General features: G+C 49.1%; 6 protein-coding genes across 6 annotated transcripts; 3 read left to right on the top strand and 3 right to left on the bottom strand.

The window, feature by feature from the left end:
- Positions 1–203: 203 nt before the first annotated feature.
- APOLD1 (apolipoprotein L domain containing 1) lies at positions 204–13,009 on the bottom strand. The gene is made up of 4 exons (XM_072923314.1): positions 8,895–13,009; positions 7,903–8,043; positions 4,725–4,896; positions 204–2,610 (listed from the first exon to the last, which is right to left on the bottom strand). Exon 4 carries the CDS (start codon positions 2,603–2,605, stop codon positions 1,865–1,867), a length of 741 nt encoding a protein of 246 aa, XP_072779415.1. The 5' UTR covers positions 2,606–2,610; positions 4,725–4,896; positions 7,903–8,043; positions 8,895–13,009; the 3' UTR covers positions 204–1,864.
- LOC140682278 (histone H1.01-like) lies at positions 10,432–13,589 on the top strand. Its single transcript, XM_072923973.1, is given in 2 exon segments — positions 10,432–10,440; positions 12,990–13,589. Coding segments are annotated over 2 exon segments (609 nt in total).
- Positions 13,590–13,995: 406 nt separating this feature from the next.
- Positions 13,996–14,522, bottom strand: LOC100224416 (histone H2A-IV). Its single transcript, XM_002195287.7, has one exon. The coding sequence runs from the start codon at positions 14,497–14,499 to the stop codon at positions 14,110–14,112; it is 390 nt and encodes a 129-aa protein (XP_002195323.1). The 5' UTR covers positions 14,500–14,522; the 3' UTR covers positions 13,996–14,109.
- Positions 14,523–14,760: 238 nt separating this feature from the next.
- LOC100227296 (histone H2B 5) lies at positions 14,761–15,310 on the top strand. The gene has a single exon (XM_002195263.6). It carries the CDS (start codon positions 14,837–14,839, stop codon positions 15,215–15,217), a length of 381 nt encoding a protein of 126 aa, XP_002195299.1. The 5' UTR covers positions 14,761–14,836; the 3' UTR covers positions 15,218–15,310.
- Positions 15,311–16,664: 1,354 nt separating this feature from the next.
- On the top strand, positions 16,665–17,157 carry LOC140682203 (histone H3). The gene has a single exon (XM_072923315.1). It carries the CDS (start codon positions 16,680–16,682, stop codon positions 17,088–17,090), a length of 411 nt encoding a protein of 136 aa, XP_072779416.1. The 5' UTR covers positions 16,665–16,679; the 3' UTR covers positions 17,091–17,157.
- Positions 17,158–17,437: 280 nt separating this feature from the next.
- On the bottom strand, positions 17,438–17,941 carry LOC121469108 (histone H3). The gene has a single exon (XM_041713512.2). The coding sequence runs from the start codon at positions 17,865–17,867 to the stop codon at positions 17,457–17,459; it is 411 nt and encodes a 136-aa protein (XP_041569446.1). The 5' UTR covers positions 17,868–17,941; the 3' UTR covers positions 17,438–17,456.
- Between the last annotated feature and the right edge of the window lie 1,309 nt (positions 17,942–19,250).

Here is a 19,250-nt window from a genome sequence, read left to right as displayed (position 1 = left end):
GCTTTGAAACCTGGCTTTAAACAAATATGCTCCTGGCTCTACTGCATGTTACAGTCTTTAGCAGGGGCAGGGTGACAGCATCCCCAGCAGATGAATTTTAGTGCAGATATACCAGCTATTTCATAAAGGGTGCATAATGAGACGAGATGGACAATGTGTACAATCACACCACCTCCAGGAGTGCAGAGACACTGACACAAAAATGCTTCATATTCATTTATTCAAATCAGCAGTGTACTTGTTAATTTCTGTTCAAACAGACATGGCTATCAAAAGCATTTGAGTCTCACTCTGGAGAACCAGAGCTTTTATTGTTCCTACAACATATTAAAACAAATATTGATATCATTAAAAGAAGAGACAAAAAGGACAAGAATTCAAGCTTTGTGACATGGAGTACTGCCCTCCCTAAGAATTTGGTCAGTGTTACAGAATTACAGAGTAGGTTTTTCTGATCATTTTGATTTGTGCCTGTGCAGGGAAGTTTCCCTTATCCACTGGGACATGCTTGTGGAGGGAGTTACCTCTGCATTAACTCTTCTAGTTGCCTCAAGCTAGTTTCAGGGTCTCTTCCTTGTACCTCTTTCAGGTACTGACATGATCCCCATCATCACCATACTTGGGCACTTCTGAGTGGGATGATCCCAGACACATTCTTGTGAGGTAGGGAAATGCTGCTATCCCCATTTTTAGACAGGGAACTGAGGTACTGATGGCTCAAAATCACAAAGGGCATATTTAGCAGAACAGTCACTTGAAACAGGGCCCCAGTCCTTGCTCCTGCTTTGTAGGGGTTCTGCCACTGAATCATCCTACTCCTCTCTACCCCTCCTGAATATTAGTACCCGCATGTATTTCACTAACATGAAGCCTTCTGTGGGAAGCCTTTCTAGGAGTATGTGTAGCTTTCCATGAGTGCTGCCTCACCCCTCACAGATGATCCACTGTGGGTCTCACAGGCTGCTTGACTGCATGGAGAGTGGCACCTCCACCTCTCAGGTGTGCTCCTGTCACGGGGCTCCAGCTCAGACCAGTAACACAAATCTACCCTACCCTTCCCAGGAGATATAACTGCTTCCTTCCACCAATGCCCTGAGGCAGACTCAGGGCCACTCTTCTTCTCTCTGTCTTGGCTCCTAAAGTCTATTGTCACTGTTTGGCTGTGTTTCACCTATTTTATTACTATCAGCATTCAGGTCATGCTTTCCTTTTCCTACAGGGATTTTCCCTTCCTCACAGCAAAATAACAGGTAACTTGCTCTCACATGCTACAGACTTGCTTTTACTCTAAAAAAACAGCAGTTTTCCTTTGGAACAGAGGCCTCCTTTCAAAAAAAAAAAAAAATATATACACACTCTTAAATACAATATCATAAGCTTAAAATCATTCTATGTAAATAAATAGAATACAAACATCACAGTTCTCAGTCTGGAGAGGTTTCTCCAAACAGATAAATTCTGGCCCTGCTATTTCACCCTCAGATGGGGAACTATCCGTACAGTCTGTCATATCTGGAGCTGCTTCTTTCTACAGCCTTTCCAGATGTACCTTGGTAATGGGATTATACTCTGCTGGAAATTGGCATCTGTTGGCTTTTTTAGGGTACTCCAGCCCTTGTACCACACACAGATTCGTAAGTTGTTTACAAACCAGGTTCAGTCAGCATCAGGTATTTCATCCGCCTCCTGACCTACTTATTTTTGCTGAGGAAGCAGAGCAGTGGAGATGGCTGGGGAAAAGGGGTCTGCAGAATGTCCGCCTCACAGCATCAGCACCATGAACTGTAAAACAACAGGTAGCAGTGCTAATGGTCATAGTTAATAATGTCTCCAAACCCAGTTTTAATATGGGCCAAATGCTGTTTCAGCTGGATGGTCTCAGGATCTCGGAAGTGGTTTTAGCATCCAAGCTGAGTCTCCTCGTACATGGGGAAAGCTCTGTTCTGGACTCAAGAAGATCACAGACTTCATCCATTGCCCTGGTGCAGGTCTCGAGGTTGTCAGCCAGCTTCTGGATTTTGGCCTTCAGCACAGCCTGGCTTACTTTAGTGACCTCCTTTGTGTATTCGGGCACGAGGAAGCTGTGGGAGCCGCAGAAGACCATGAAGCAGACGGAGTTGTAGAGCGAGATGGATGCCCTCTTCTCTGACTGGCGCAGTGTAGGGTCGCCCGGGCCCTGCCCCCGGCGAAGGAACTCCAAGCAGCCGAGTATTTCCCTCATCTGTTTCCGACAAGTCATTGCAATTTCCTGCACCTTCCTCACCTCCCGGGAATTGCAGAGAACTGAGGAGAGGTCAGAAGTGATGCTGACGGCCCCCCCTGCCGTGGCCAGGCCCAGACCCACGGCCGACGCCAGCAGAGAGGCTCCCAGCGTCGCCGGGCTCAGGGACAGCCCCAGGATGGCTGTGACTGCTCCGGCAGCGGTCAGGGTGCTCCCGCTGACGTTGGCAATCAGGGACCTCTTGCGGAGCTTGTTGAGTTTCCGAGCTGCCTTGTGAAGGTGAGCAATTTGGCCACGCAGCCTCCGTCTCTGATCCAGCAGGGCTACGTGGAAGTGGTGCGTGGGGTCTGGTGTCGGCGGAAAGGCAGCACTGTTCCTCTCCATGGCTTCTGTCCAGAGAAAGAAAAGCCTGGGTTGGGATTTGTGTCAAAAAGCATCATGAGACATGCTCATCCTGGACCACCATTTCAGGGATGGCATACAGCCAAATTTTTGTTGCTTCAACCCAGCGACAAGAAGGGTTTTCCATCTGCACACACGTGCACATTCACGTACACACACATACCCATATGAATGTGTACATTTAATTACATATTCCATTGTAACTTTCAGACAGTGAAACTTTAAAATGTTTTTCTGAATCCCTGCATAGCCTAAGAACTGGGGTCAGAGGTGCTGTTACCATTATCTCTGTGAAAACAGAAAAAGTCTTTTGAAACCCTGGGGACAGAAATTCCCCTGAGATTAGGTGACTCAGTGCCCAGAAGAGCAATGCTGCCAGAACTAATCTGTAATCTGATGGGTTTCAGAAGGACATCTTTCACAAGAAAGGTCAGACTCCAAGGAGGTGAAAGCCACGATCCCAGGTTTTTGTTTAGGGGTGATTTTCTATTAAAAGAGGACAGAGGGAAGCTGCTGAGTGGAGACTATGCCTGAATTTTCCATATAGGAGGTGAGGATCTTATTAATGCCTTGGACGGGTATTGTGAACATCATTCCTTTCTTTAAGCTTCAGCAACTCAAGGCCCTGCAGCATTTTTTTTTCCTGTTGTAACCTGGTGTCAGTGTATGAACAAAGATGGGAACTATTGTTCTGTGGTGCTTAGTCCAACCTGTGGTCATAAATACCCAGTTACAGTGGCAGGGAGGCCTCTGAACCTTGTTTAAATGAATTGTGAAGAGCACATCAGAAAAGCAGGCCCATTTTTAGTGTGCCCTCCCTGGCAGTTGGGAAAACAGGGGAAATACAGAGGCCTGTGAATAGAAAAGGCTTGAATACTGCTGGGTCTGGAAAACCTCCCCTGGCAAAATAGCAGGAGAGGCTTCGCTTCTAGAAGATGAATCTTCAGTGTTTCTGTGGTAGACAATCTCTGCTGCCTCTGTTCATTGCCACAAGTGCAGAAGGAAATGTTCCACTAAATATTTTCAGGTTGCTGTAGGGCTGCAAAATTCTCTACAAAGAAAGCCAGGAATTTCAATCCTGCTTACAGGGAAGCTGAGACAACAGAGCCAACAGGAGTGGTGTAGCTGATTGTCTGGTGGAAGCAGAGTTTCTGTGCTTCACAATACTGCATTGTGCACACAGCTGTGCTGCCTCTGCACCTAGCAAGGTCCAGCCTTGGAGCTAAGAAGCTGTTTGGAGCCCATAATGCCCTCACAGCCAAAACGAGTCTCTGTAGCAGAAAGACCCTGTCACTAAGCCAAATGAGCAAAACTCTTCACTGCTGCAGGTACCTTTTCACTTCTAAGTCTTCTGTACTGTGGGAACTGAAGGTGCCTGGTCCCTCATAAAGTCACACTATGTAGTTAGGATCCTTGGGGCTTCATTCTGCAGAATCCTCATGTTGCAGGAGAAAACTTTGTACCATAGTCTTTCCATCTGGAAGTGTACTCATAAGTAATTCTCACTGCAATCTTTCTCCCTTCTGCTGGCTTGTCCTAATTCACCTCACACCTTTAAGATGCCCCCCATGCCCTTCAGGAAATGTCCCCAGTCTCTCTTGGTGTCCTTAGGTCATTTGAATCACTTAGTACATTGTGCTTCTCTTAACTGGAGCCTGTGTTCTATTATTTTGACATTATAATTAGAAATAAAGCTGGAAGCACAAGGACTAACAAGTCTAAATGGATACCAGCATTGAAATGGACAATGAGCATATCACCAATAACTTAACAACGGATCAATATGATGATCATTAAATATGTCAATTCCTGTAGCCTCTTAACAATTTATTCTGAAGATTTACTCACTGAGAACTGTCTCAGATAATAACAGCAACTATCTCACTGAATTATTAGAACTATCATTCATTGTATTGCATAGGCCATGTAGTGATGCAAATCTTTTCACATTGATCAATAACGGCAGAAAGGAAAAAAATCCAACTCCTGTTCTTAGGGAAAAATCTCCCCAACACTAAAGGTATACATTAGTCCAAAGCCTGCAAACACTTTCCTAATAGAGTACTCAGAGACACTAAAAAAATTATTGGTTCAAACTTACCTTCAGTTTCCAGCCACCCTCCCAGAAGAGAAATTTTGATCTGTTTCTGGAGGAGACCAATTTATAGCTCCTGTGGACCAATTGCTGCGATGGGAATGCTTTGCCTCATACTGGGAGTTTGCCATTTCCTGTTCTCCCTTGTGCAGAAGGATGTGACACACTGGAAAGTGACCTGTGGGACAGTGAGCACACATCATGTTCAGGAAATGATCGCTGCGAATGAACATTGTGTGTTCACTTTTCCTGAAGTGTAGGGTGGAAAAAAAGTTTAAAAATCGCAGCCTATTCCTGGCTCTGAGGTAGTGCAGATATTCCCTGCAGGGAGCAGTTGCCTTTCCTTTCCCTGAAATAGCAGCTGACTTTACTCTGTGCTGGAGCTGCCAATTGTTTGATGACTTAAGTTTCCCTCCACTACACATCTAGAGCCAGGGGAGCTATCAGCCAGCCAACTACTCCATTCAAGGCCAGTGTACTTTTAAAATCCCAGCTCTTTGGGAAAATCCATAAAAGGGAAGCAGCCCCATAGCAAGATCATTGCTCTAAATTCCCATCCCTTCTCCTTCCCAGTACATAAAAACATGCTGCAAAAGGAGATATCACCCTGTGGTTTTACTCTGTTTCTTAACCATAGGCACCACAACAGTTGAGAAACAGGCCTCTTGTTTTCCTGAGGTGCCTGCCCAGCAATCAGTAATCAGAAAGAAAGGATCATTTGGATCTCCTGTTCTGCTGTTGCCTGGAAGTTGTTCCATACAGATGTGATCAGAGGGAAGAAGTGACGAAGGTGTTGGGTAGAAACAGCCTAAGTGCCACTCCTGGCACTGCCTTTCATGTTGAACCACAGCCAGTTTTAATCAAAGATTCTTTTGATGGGATCAGGAAAAAGAACTTGGATGGCACTCAGTGGTGGTCCAAAGTGAAATGTGTCTTTATTGAGACAGGGCCTGTGGTCCTGGGGACACTTCTTTTGAGCTGTGCTTGAAGATGGGGCATCTAGTTTCTTGTTGGGTGGATTTGTACTCTTCAGGACTGTTTGTTGAGAGGGAAGCTCTGCTTTTGCCCCTGACCTATCTAATTTGAAAGCTATCTAGCTGTCACTGAGTGTGAGGCTTTCCTGTTGAGTTTGTGGGATGCGTAGCCACACAATTGCTGAGCTGACCTTAAAAAGGGCTGAGACTGAGAAGGAGAGGAGGAGGCTAGGATTATTCATTTCAACAGCAACTTAGTTTTCAATTATGTTAAAAAAGGTGTGAAATAGTATGCCAAATGTTTTTTCAGGAGTGGACGTACAGGAGATGAAATGTGAATGAAAAAATAAATTGCATGGGAGAGTTATTTCAACCAGTTACAACATTAAAAGAAAAAACGTTATTTTGAAGTAAAATATGCAACCCTGGTCTGTTACAATCTGTACATACTGCACGTTAACAGGAAGGTGAGCTTTGACACTGAAGGAAACTGTGCTTTAGCCCTTCCCTTTGTTTTAGCAAGCGTATGCTTGAACTGGAGCCCATCTGCCTTGGCAAGGGTTTGGAGTTGACAGAAAGTTCTTTTCTCACATTCCCAAATAGAATAGAGCACTTTTTTTTTCATGTGACTGCATCTGTGTTAGAATTTGTGCCTGCAGATAAGTCCTTGTTAGGACAGTGAGTTTTGGTAAAAATGAAATAAAGAAAAGAAAGAAAAGGGTCAAGAATGAGCCTAAGATGATGACAGAGTTTTGGATGCTCTCCTTTTCCCAGTTGTCTTCTTTCAATATACTCAGCCGCAAAATATTGTCAAAAACTCTTGTAATGCTCAGTCTGTGGGCAAGGACCTGATTAGGGTGCAGAAGAGACGATTCATTTTCCTTAGACTATTCCCTCACAGACTTTCATGTCCACTGAAAGATCTGCACTTCACTCAAGATCAGATGTTGGTCTCAGCTGAGGATGGTTTCTCGCAGGAATCATCCCTGGACTCCTTCACCATTTAAAGAGAATATTTCCCCATAATTCACCCCTTTAACAAGGTGCATACCCAGAAAGCATGGACTTCATGTGAGGAGCTACAGATGTCAATGTGATTTTAGAGAAGAGATGTGTGTTATAAAAAACCCCACTATTTCCTAACAAGTGGCCCTACCACAGCATTTTGCTATTGGTTTTTGGCCTTGCTGACACTCTCAGAAACATCACTCTGGTGAGACTGCTGGTCTTCTTTCCCACTGATAATTAAAAAGACCAACTCCAGCAAAGGTGAGCAGGTGGGACTGGGAGCTGGATGGGAGAAGAGTGTCTTCTCTCAGCACCTGCCAAGGACTGAAAGGCTTGCACTTTCAGTGTATATCTGTGCACTTGCACAGATATAAGTACATCTGCTGAGTCACCAAGTAGGTTCCAGGAGCCTGCTTGGAGTGAATCTTAACTTAAGAGGGATCTCCAGATGTGTGAAGTAGGTCTGACCTTCACCGGGCAGTTCTGCAAGCTGGTGGAGGCGTGACCATGCTGCGTGCTGTACACTGCTGCCTCTGTTGGTGACCTGAAAAGTGCTTGGGCTTGATGGTGGAAGGGGCACAGCAGGTGTTCACAATGACCCTGGCCAAAAATGCTTTGCCCTTTCCTGTCTAGCCACATCCTCTTGAAATGCCTGAGGGCACTCTGTGGGAGCAGGTGACCAGAAAAGAGAAGGAAGGATGTTTTATTGCCTCAGCTCTCTTCCTTTCAGGGGATTTTGGCAGAAAGGACTGGTTTTTATGCTCCCGGTCTCTCCAGCAGAAGGGATATATGGCAGAAATGTCTGATCTGAAGCTGTTAGCAGCTACTGTGATGTAACATTTGAATGCAAATGTGTAACATTTGAAGCTGGAGTTTCAAATAAATACTTCCTTGACTAACATTGTTTTGATCAAATAACTGAGAAAATTTGAGTAAATTTACACTTACATACCATCTTATACCATCTTTTTAACAGGAGATTTCTGCCATGCTTGGTACTTACAACCTTAACTACTAGACCCTGGAGCTAAAAACCGTCCTTTTTTTTTCTTTTATTTTCTTTTTCAGTTGTATCAAAGACAAATCTTAACTTTTCACAGCAAGATATTAATTCAGAATCAGTGGAAACTAGAATAGACCAAAACTAAAACAAAGCAAGCAAATTGGAACAAAAGGGCTGTATCAGCTATTAGTAACCTTACCAGCAGATCCAAATTAATTTTTTGAAAGCATTCCAGACTGTGACAGGCTGCTATGGGCTCTGGTCACCAGTGTATGTGGGTCCTCAGCTGGGTTTGAAGAAAGCTGCAAAGAGCAGAGGAGGGCGGGGGGAACAGGAAAGCCTATGGGAAGAGAATACCTCTTGTTAGTTCCATTTAAGCAGAAAATTAGCCAAGCGCACTGACTGTGCCTGCTTTGTGAGCGAGCATTCATGTAACAAAAATACCATCCCAAATTGCCTTGTCAAAACACTGTTAGCAGCGTTTGCAGAGATCGAGTATTTATTTGGATGCAGAGAATGAATTCCTGCAGTGCTTTTGAACAGAGCAGCTTACGCTGCCATTTGCCAGCTTTAATGACATGTTTCAGTGCAGGCTGTGTGGCATAAGACTCTGCTGCACAAAGGAGCAGCTCCTCACTCAGCCCGTGAGCCTCCAGCCCTGGCCATGGCACAGCTGATGTAATTCAGTGCAGCCACACGCGGGCTCTGCTGACACCAGCGCTGTTGGTGAATGCTTTTCTCTGCTCACCCTCTTAGCAGCAGCAGCAGCAGCACCACACCAGAGCAAGTCTGGCTACCCATCCCCTCCAGGACTATAGTAAATAGAGAATTGTTTAACATATTTCCAGAACCACAAAGAAACCTCTTAGGTTGGTAAAAAATAGAAATTAAGTAACCTGGTTTCTCGTGTCTCTTTTTCAATAGACTTCTTGATGGCTGAGTTCACAAGGCAAAATTTCTCTTGGAAGAAGGGAGTCTGGATTCTCCTCACCTACAAAATCTACTTATTTTTGTAAAACTTTCAAGAAGTCAGTGTCTGAAATCTTGACAGCTTTGTCAAATTCTGTTTGAGATTGCCTAGGAACCTCAAAAGCTACTGTGTTATGTTAACTAACCCTCCCATTTGGCATAACAAAAACATGACAGGGACACAGAGGCCTGAAGAAGTCCAGGAAAAGCTAAAACTGTTACCTTGAACTTCAGATAGAGATGCATCTCACCTAACTTCATCCCTCTTTAGAGGTTCATACGCAGTCAGTTTATTCACACTCTGAAGCTCCCTCTAGAGAAGAAAACTCATCTTCAAAAGCTCCTTCAGCCCATCTCTTCCAGGCACCTGCTCTATAATATGTGACAAATTATAGACAGCAATTCTTTATCCCTTTCCTCCCTCGTTTGATATCCCACAGGTTCGCTAGGTTTATGTTCCAATTTCAAGTATCCTGTCCCACAGTTCCTGCTCTGGGCCAGAGATGGTTCCTAACCCAGCCCTTGCTGTCCTGCAGTGTGAGCAGGAGATGCTGTTGTGGAAGACTGTGTGGCAGTGGTGCATCCCTGCCTGTCCCCTCTGATAGAAGGCCCTTCTCCCCCATGGATTTGTCCCCCTGCTAACACCAGCAAGACTTGGGAACATTTCTAAACTACAGAACACTTGCAGAAGACGGATGGATCTCATCTAGATCCAAAGAGAAATGGGCATCTGGCTATGAGCATGCAGTGTGGCCTTCTGTACCTCCCAAATATTTGTCATACAGGTACCACTGCTTGCATCCATAATTAATTCAGTATTCAGCAGGAGATAAATGGCTGTTGGGATGGCCTTTATGTCCATCATGAATCAAGTCTCTGTATTTGACAAACCTGCTTTGAAAAGTGTTTGTGAATGCTTTAAGGACAAATTGCATTCTTGATAAATCCTTAAAAATTGTGAATGACTCTCAGTTCTTCTATCTCCAAAACAGAGATGGGGTTACAGGTTTGGGAAGGTCATGGTAATATGAAATGCAGTGCAGTTAGGTGTTCACGTAGAAAAGTCATAAGGAAGGAAAGGAATAGGAGAAAGAGTTCAAGAAGAATTATTCTCAGTATGAGTACAAACAGTTGAACACTGGACCTTTGTTAGATTCTCTTTCTAGGACTTTTAATGCTATCTAGGTGGCTGCTCGGCTTTGTTCCCTAGAGCCAAATATCACAAAAGGGACATGCAATAATTGGAAAGCTATCCTGATTTTGAAATTTTTTTAGTTGGCTAGCAGGCACTAAGTTTGATTTGGATTACTGTATATTTTTGCAAGTAAATGGGCAATTGTTACTGGTTATAATAATCTATACTTTCCACGCTGTCTGGGAAGTGCTCTAAGGGGCTTTCAGATCTGCTCTCTTGCAGTGCAAGCTGGCTCACACTGATAGCACCTGCAAAAACCAAATTGTTCTGTAGGATTTGCAGGCAGCTTCTTGCTACTCTAACAGAAATCTCTGTCCCTACTGACAGTGCATACAGAGACTGACAGCCTGGAATACCATTGAGATCCTGTTGTTCTTTATTTCACCTCTTCTAAGGTGAGGTAGCAAAGCTGGCTGGAATTGTGATCATAAATGCATAAGAGGGAGGGATTAAATGCACAATAAGTGAGATCTCTCTCATTAAGGATCCTTCCCATCTGTTCTTTTTTATGTCTGCATTGCAGGGAAATATGCACTACTACACGTATCTTAACTAAGTTTGACCATGACTAGAGTAATGATCTCTGGTGCATAACTTCAGGTTTTTGTGCTGCTAATCACACAAGAAACAGCAGGTTTTGGGTGAGGAGGGTGAACCATGAACCCCAGTCTTTGTATATTTACTACTCTGTGAGGTGATGCTGTATTCCTGTCTCCTTGTAGGTCTTGATTATTCTTATACTTCTGCATCCTTCTCCTAATAAAAATGACTTGACTGCTTGTATATAAAATGGTCACGAGATTATATAATCTTTGTAAAAATAAGGAAAGGGAATAACAGGATAAAAACAGAAGAGGAAAATCAAATAAGTAGGCACCCCCAAAATAATTATAAAATTTAGCCTAAAGTTGCTCAATTTTACATTTGATAGAGAATGGTGGAGACAAAAGTGGAGTGAGATGAGGATTACCACAATGTGTCACTGTGTTGCTGTGGTACATACTGAGAAGTTTTTCCTCTGGAGATGGTTGTTGTTGTGGTTGGCACCACTATACAGGATACAGGCATACACTATACAGGCATACAGCTGTGTGCCAGCTGTGTGAGTAAATGAAAACAGTCTTGGAAATATAATGTTGCAAGCTGGAGGGAAGTGTGCAATTGTGATGCATTATTACTCTTGTAAAATAAGATTTGCAGAAAATGGGGGAGGTAGAAAGGCTTCTGTCCCAACACAGGTATTGGCATAGGTGATTGCAGAGTTGGTGAGTACAAAAACCTGTTTAGACACTGTAACACATTTAGTTTTTAAAGGACATCAAGGATTCTACCAGACCTAGATGGGACAGAGCAAACACACAGTCATCCACCTGATTGCAGGAAACTTTAGGGGATGTCAACAATTTCACTATTCAGTTCTTTATGCCCCCTATTACTACATGGAGTAAATGTTATACAGTCAAGTTCTCTTGCTGTGTAAAATTTCCAGAGAACCTTAGTCTATAAGCCATCCCACTTCAAACAGGATTTGAAAGCCCAAATCCAGATTTGCTGAATTTGCCGTCTTATTGGCACTCTGCTTCATCATAACATCATAATTCCTCAGCTAGGGGACCTCAATGGCCAGAAGGACTTAGAAAGAGAAATAAATGCAAGAAAAGTGTGTTTATTTTCCTAAAGTCTTTTTTACCATAATTATGCAAGAAAATGTCAAGCGCCAATAAGAGGGGTTTTTTAAATCAGACTGTGTGAATTAATTGAAGATGAAGAGTCTTCCAAAATCTTCAAGAGGTTCATTTTACTGTTCTCTGGTGGAATAAAATAAAGAAGTGAGGTGGTATTTTTCCACTCACAGATTTTTCATCTTGTTGAAAAAGGGAAGTTAATCATAACTGGTCAGCATCATACCTAAACTAATCAAGTGCAGTTTGTTTACATGAGGTAGAAATAAATGCAGCAATTTGACCATGCTATATTATTAACGGCCATTAAATTTCAAGGTAAATGAATTAGGAACTCCTGACAGAGACACAAAACTATACTCAAAGTTGTAGCTGGCAAGAATATATGCATGCTAATGGGGTAGTCACCACAATGTGCATAAAGAGCTTTGCCTCACTTCATGCTGCAGCCAAAGCTTTTATGTACAGAAACTGCTGTGACATGATCTGTAACATAGAAAAAGAGCAGTGAGCAAAAATTGTGGTTTTTCTTTCCAGCTTCAGATCAAAATATGAATGGTGCTCTGACATCTACTGCAGACTCAAGATCTGTGCATTTTTTCCCCCATCAATGTTAATGAATCACATGAATGAATTTTACAGATTTAGCACTTCGTTTAGAGAGTGGTCTGTTTCTGTGCATCAGACACATGAAGCTCTGTGGTCTAACACAAACTTTTTAATCTTTGGTGTTCAGGTCCCAAATTATTCCACTGATATTGCAGAGCCTTTCACTAAGTTAACAACAGGAAAGTGTTTCAAAGAGGGTAGCCCATTCTGAGGGGATAAAGAATATGCTGTCTCATACTTCATGCATAGAAGTGTGGAACATCTGGAAACTTTATGTTTGGAAGTAAAGGAAAAAAAAAAATGCCTGTGTGTTTCACCATAGCCAGAGGTATAAATCTCGGTAGGAGAAATGGCAGCACCCTCTTTGAAGCCGTTTTATTTTAAAGAATGAGATTCTGTTTGTTTTCTTAGCTAAGGTAAAAAGGACCGTCTGAAGATTAATACTGAGTTTTCTGACTCACGTTCACTTTAAAGCAGAATTTCTAATTTAAGAAGAAAAACAGGACTTCCGCATTCTCGAGGTCCGTTTGCTGGCAGGACTCGGGAATTTTTCGTCCCCTAGCTACTCAAATCCAACTCTTTTCGCGACAAGACATGAACAGGCGAAAAACAGCCGCACCCGCGGCCTTACCTACGTAGAAAAAGGACGATTTCGTGACAGATAAAGTAGAATAAATCCATTCTATTTCACCTGAAGAAACACAAGGCGGAGGGCGGGGCACCGGGCGGCGGCGGGGCCGGGCGGGGAGGGCGGGGCCAGGCAGCGCAACAAACGGGGGCGCGGCGGGGCGGGCCCCGTCCGGTGCTCCCCGTTACACCGCATTGCCCGAGACCGCCCCGGCCCCCGCCGCCAAGAAGCCGAAGAAGGCGGCGAGCGGCTCCAAAGCCCGCAAGCCCGCGGGGCCCAGCGTCACCGAGCTGATCACCAAGGCCGTGTCCGCCTCCAAGGAGCGCAAGGGGCTCTCCCTCGCCGCGCTCAAGAAGGCGCTGGCCGCCGGCGGCTACGATGTGGAGAAGAACAACAGCCGCATCAAGCTGGGGCTCAAGAGCCTCGTCAGCAAGGGCACCCTGGTGCAGACCAGAGGTATAGATGCGTCGGGCTCTTTCCGACTCAGCAAGAAACCCGGAGAAGCAAAAGAAAATGCTCTTAAGAAAAAAAAAACAAAACAAAACAAAACAAAAAAAAACCAAACAACAAAAAACCCCAAACAGTTATCAAGCCCAGGAAGCTGGCGGCTAAGAAGCAATGACAGGAAAGCAGAGCACTAAGAAAGTTAAGCCTGCAGCCAAGAGTCACAAGGTGACAAAGACCGCAGGAAAGCGGTGGCAGCAGTGAAGAGCCCGGCTAAGGTGGAGGTGATGAAACCCAAGGTAGCCAAACCGAAAGCGGTTAAGGCAAAGAAGGCAGCGCCCAAGAAGCTAACCCCATAGTTTTATATATATATATATATATATATATGGAAATAGTCCCGTTTCGCACTTAAATCCGACAGCTCTTTTAAGAGCCATCAACATTTTCGTAAACGGGCTGAAATGCTGTGGCTGCCACCGTTTTAGGGAGGGGTGAGGGGTAACAGCAGTCTGCTGGTGAATGTACTCTGAGTCCCGGAACAGCTCGACGGGCACTTGAAATGGTAGGGGAAAGGTAGCAGCGCCTTGGTGACTTTCAAAATGCCTACAAGGCGCAGGGATTGGTTGCTGAAAGGCCGACCCGCTTCCTGGAACTGTCAGCCCCACCCTTGAGGGAAGTATGACAGCGTGGGGCTGGTGCTGCATACACGGAACTGCGTCAGGCTCTGACAGTAAACACCCGAAACAAGCATTTCAAAACCTCCCATGGGCTGTCACCATTGTAATGAGATTCAAGCTCTTTCTCGGAATTTGTAGGTGGCTCTTAAAAGAGCCTTTGGGTTTCTCACGGTTTAACTTCACAGCCTTTGTTCTTCAGCACTCACTTGGCTTTGGCTTTGTGGCTGTCGGTCTTCTTGGGCAGCAGCACGGCCTGGATGTTGGGCAGCACGCCGCCCTGCGCGATCGTCACCTTGCCCAGCAGCTTGTTGAGCTCCTCGTCGTTGCGGATGGCGAGCTGCAGGTGGCGGGGGATGATGCGCGTCTTCTTGTTGTCGCGGGCCGCGTTGCCCGCCAGCTCCAGGATCTCGGCCGTCAGGTACTCCAGCACGGCCGCCAGGTACACCGGCGCGCCGGCGCCCACGCGCTCCGCGTAGTTGCCCTTGCGCAGCAGCCGGTGCACGCGGCCCACGGGGAACTGCAGCCCGGCCCGCGACGAGCGCGACTTGGCCTTGGCGCGCGCCTTGCCGCCCTGCTTCCCGCGCCCGGACATGACTGCAACCGAAAAACTGAAGTCTAACGGCAACAATGATAAATTCAAGTTCCGAGCTGGGCCTTATATACCGCTTCAGCGGAAGGCGCGACTTTCGATTGGCTAAGACAAGGATGTGCCTAAAACAGCCAATAGGTACGCGGATCCAGATTTGACCAATGGTGATGAAGGGTGTAGAGTTATCACAGCAAAAACTTGCCTCAGCCAATAATATCTTAGGCTGCCTGAAACCCTAATTTGCATAACCGCCCTATAAATATAGGCACTCAGAAGGGCAGGCCGTTCGTTCTCTGTCTGAGACGTCCCTAGTGCAGCTCTAGTGGGAGGATTCGCGAGCATGCCCGAGCCGGCCAAGTCCGCCCCCGCGCCCAAGAAGGGCTCCAAGAAGGCGGTGACCAAGACGCAGAAGAAGGGCGACAAGAAACGGCGCAAGAGCCGCAAGGAGAGCTACTCCATCTACGTGTACAAGGTGCTGAAGCAGGTGCACCCCGACACGGGCATCTCGTCCAAGGCCATGGGCATCATGAACTCCTTCGTCAATGACATCTTCGAGCGCATCGCGGGTGAGGCGTCGCGCCTGGCGCACTACAACAAGCGCTCCACCATCACCTCGCGGGAGATCCAGACGGCCGTGCGCCTGCTGCTGCCCGGCGAGCTGGCCAAGCACGCCGTGTCCGAGGGCACCAAGGCTGTCACCAAGTACACCAGCTCCAAGTAGACGGTTTCTGCCTCCTTTGTCCGATATTTTCAACCCAAAGGCTCTTTTAAGAGCCACCCACCTCCTCAGTAAAAGAGCTGATCCTGTGGCAAATTCCTACCTGTGATTGGTTTTTTTTTTGGTGTTTTTTTTTTGTTTGTTTTTTGTTTTTTTTTCTTTTCGAGCTGAGGGTAGTGAGTGCAGTTGCGGTGTAAAAGTATCAAAAATTTAAAGGAAAGTAGTATTGGCGGTGTTTGCAGTAAACTTAGGCTATGTCCTGCACGTGATTCAGCGGATCCGAGGACGTTCATAATTCCCTTAAAAAGCCCTAGGAGTTCGTTTTGGTGTATGTACACTGTAGGGACGGCGGGTTAGACAAATAAATGCTGTCGGTGGCTTCCCAATTAAAACAGCCGAAGCAAATTCCCGACGGCAGGTACATGATACTGCTCTACTGACGAATATTAAAGGGAGACGGTGTAAGCCGGGAGCATTGACAGGTGCTGTCAGACCACCTGGTGCTCTTGTTGCTTGCTCTTTTGGTTTAGAAAACGGACTTCAAGGTGGATGCCCACTCCCCGGCCCTGCAATGTGCGTTGTTGCGGGTTACAAGGGAAAGCAAAGCAAAACGCGTTCTCGCCCCGCCCTGCTCAGTCCCCGCACAGGTAGCGCCAAGCACAGGCTCCCCAGCGTAGCTTTTTCCCGGCTTTCGTCCGCCCCCCGCCGTTTCCCCGCGCCCCGTACCCGCCGCCGCCGAGCCGCGGACGGGGCAGGAGGCGGGCGAGCAGAGCCGGGGCCGCGCCGCTGCCGCGCTCGGTCCGACCTGAGTGAGGACTGCGCGGAGCCTCCCCGCGGGCGGGCCCGGCCGCTCCCGCCCCCCCGGCACGGCGCTGATTGGCGGCGCTCGCGGCTCGAAACTCCGAGCGCGCGCTTCCCCGGGCCGCGCTCCCGGCAAGGGACGCGGCGCTTCCAGCGGGCCGGGGCGGCAGCCGGGAGAGCTCGGCGGGGCCAGGGAAGTCGGCTGCCGCCTGCGCCTTCAGCCTTTCTGCCGCGGCCCTGAAACGAACGCTGCTACTGAGCGGGAAGAAACTGCGAGCCCCCGGTGAAGGAAGCGGCTGCCGACGGCAGCTTTAGCCAGCGCTTCCGGGGCCGGCAATGAACGCGAGCGGAGCGGCGTCGGAAAAAACAGGGCGAGCCCGAGGTTCGGGCAGCAGCACCGTTCTACACCGTTCGGCTGCGGTGCCGCCGCCGCCCCGGTGCGCCTTGCAAGGCGCTGTTGGAAGGGGGCGGATGCGGGGGCGAGGCCAGGGCGCGATTCCCGCCCCGGAGGCGGGGCTTTCCCGGGGGATCGTGAAAAGCGCCCAATGGCAGCCGGCCGGCGTCGCGCGGGCGCGGGACCGGGGCTATAAATAGCGGGGCGGCGGAGCGGCGGGCTCAGTGTGCGTTGTGTTGCGCGGGAGGGGCTGTGTGCGGGTGCTGGGCCATGGCGCGCACGAAGCAAACGGCGCGGAAGTCGACGGGCGGCAAGGCGCCCCGCAAGCAGCTGGCCACCAAGGCTGCCCGCAAGAGCGCGCCGGCCACGGGCGGCGTCAAGAAGCCGCACCGCTACCGGCCCGGCACGGTGGCGCTGCGCGAGATCCGGCGCTACCAGAAGTCCACGGAGCTGCTGATCCGCAAGCTGCCCTTCCAGCGGCTGGTGCGCGAGATCGCGCAGGACTTCAAGACCGACCTGCGCTTCCAGAGCTCGGCCGTCATGGCGCTGCAGGAGGCCAGCGAGGCCTACCTGGTGGGGCTCTTCGAGGACACCAACCTGTGCGCCATCCACGCCAAGCGCGTCACCATCATGCCCAAGGACATCCAGCTGGCCCGCCGCATCCGCGGCGAGCGCGCCTGAGTTCTCTGCCGCAGCCCTTCTCGGCCAGGCATTGCGGCAACCCATGCAGACCCAAAGGCTCTTTTAAGAGCCACTACACCCACAATTAAAAGGGCTGGGGCGCTTGTATAAGCACTCGCTTGTAGAGTATAGGGTAGGAGCACTAATTTAAAGTGTATAGTTGTGATAAAACACGCCTGGATAATTAGAGAATTGGTATCACAATGACAGAATGCCTAGTATTAGCAGCACATGTAGTGTATCCTAAGCAGCTTTTGTAACTAAATTAGTTTCCACGATGAGGCACAGAACAGGGCCACAGCTCTTTAATTGTCCATGTGGTGGCTCTTAAAAGAGCCTTTGGTCTATGTTAGCTAGGCAGGGGACTCAGGCGCGCTCGCCGCGGATGCGGCGGGCCAGCTGGATATCCTTGGGCATGATGGTGACGCGCTTGGCGTGGATGGCGCACAGGTTGGTGTCCTCGAAGAGCCCCACCAGGTAGGCCTCGCTGGCCTCCTGCAGCGCCATGACGGCCGAGCTCTGGAAGCGCAGGTCGGTCTTGAAGTCCTGCGCGATCTCGCGCACCAGCCGCTGGAAGGGCAGCTTGCGGATCAGCAGCTCCGTGGACTTCTGGTAGCGCCGGATCTCGCGCAGCGCCACCGTGCCGGGCCGGTAGCGGTGCGGCTTCTTGACGCCGCCCGTGGCCGGCGCGCTCTTGCGGGCAGCCTTGGTGGCCAGCTGCTTGCGGGGCGCCTTGCCGCCCGTCGACTTCCGCGCCGTCTGCTTCGTGCGCGCCATGGCCCAGCACCCGCACACAGCCCCTCACGCGCAGCACAACGCACACTGAGCCCGCCGCTCCGCCGCCCCGCTATTTATAGCCCCGGCCCCGCGCCCGCGCGACGCCGGCCGGCTGCCATTGGATGCTTTTCACGATCCCCCGGGAAAGCCCCGCCTCCGGGGCGGGAATCGCGCCCTGGCCTCGCCCCCGCATCCGCCCCATTCCAACAGCGCCTTGCAAGGCGCACTGGGGCGGCGGCGGCACCGCAGCCGAGCGGTGTAGAACGGTGCCGCTGCCCGAACCTAGAGATCGCCCTGTTTTTTCTGACGCCGCTCCGCTCGCGTTCATTGCCGGCCCCGGAAGCGCTGGCTAAAGCTGCCGTCGGCAGCCGCCTCCTTCCCCGGGGGCTCGCTGTTTCTTCCCGCTCAGTTGTAGCGTTCTTTTCAGGGCCGCGGCATAAAGGCTGAAGGCACAGGCGGCAGCCGACTTCCCTGGCCCCGCCGAGCTCTCCCGGCTGCCGCCCCGGCCCGCTGGAAGCGCCGCGTCCCTTGCCGGGAGCGCGGCCCGGGGAAGCGCGCGCTCGGGGTTTCGAGCCGCGAGCGCCGCCAATCAGCGCCGTGCCGGGAGGGGCGGGAGCGGCCGGGCCCGCCCGCGGGTAGGCTCCGCGCAGTCCTCACTCAGGTCGGACCGAGCGCGGCAGCGGCGCGGCCCCGGCTCTGCTCGTCCGCCTCCTGCCCCGTCCGCGGCTCGGCGGCGGCGGGTACGGGGCGCGGGGAAACGGCGGGGGGCGGACGAAAGCCGGGAAAAAGCTACGCTGGGGAGCCTGTGCCACCTGGCAGTGCCCATGCAGGACTGTGCAGTTTGGGGGCGAAAGCGCTCATTGATGGGAGGGAAAGAGGATAGGCGTTCATCTCGAAGCCTTTTGCTCAAAAACAAAATAACTGAAAGACAAGACCACACGGCTGTCTGGAACTGCGTGTGCTTTGAATTCTTCCCATCCACACTGGCATCCGTTCACGGAGCTCAGCAGGGAAGCACCACGTACTAGCAGTCAGGAACAGATTTGTTTCAGTAGTTTTGGGACCACTGACTCCATTCGTTTGTCTAACTCACCGCCCCCTAACCGTGCATGTACCAAAAGTCTGCCCCCAGCGTTTTTCAAACGAATTATGGACGTTCACTTCTCCATTGAAGGAGATGTAGATCACATCCTTTCACCTCAAACAGTACACGTCCCACTTTCCTTACTATTTACAATGCTTCCACAGCATTACCTCTGTTTTCCCGAAAAAAAACCCAAACGGGACAGCAAAGTACAGATCATCATAGCATCAGCTCTTTTATTGAAAAGATGGTCTAGGGCGCAGAAGCAGCTTACATGGATCTGGTGTATTTGGTGAGAG

Source organism: Taeniopygia guttata, chromosome 1A, assembly GCF_048771995.1.
Source record: "Taeniopygia guttata chromosome 1A, bTaeGut7.mat, whole genome shotgun sequence".
Taxonomy (NCBI): Eukaryota; Metazoa; Chordata; class Aves; order Passeriformes; family Estrildidae; genus Taeniopygia; species Taeniopygia guttata.
This window is presented reverse-complemented; position numbering and strand designations above follow the sequence as displayed.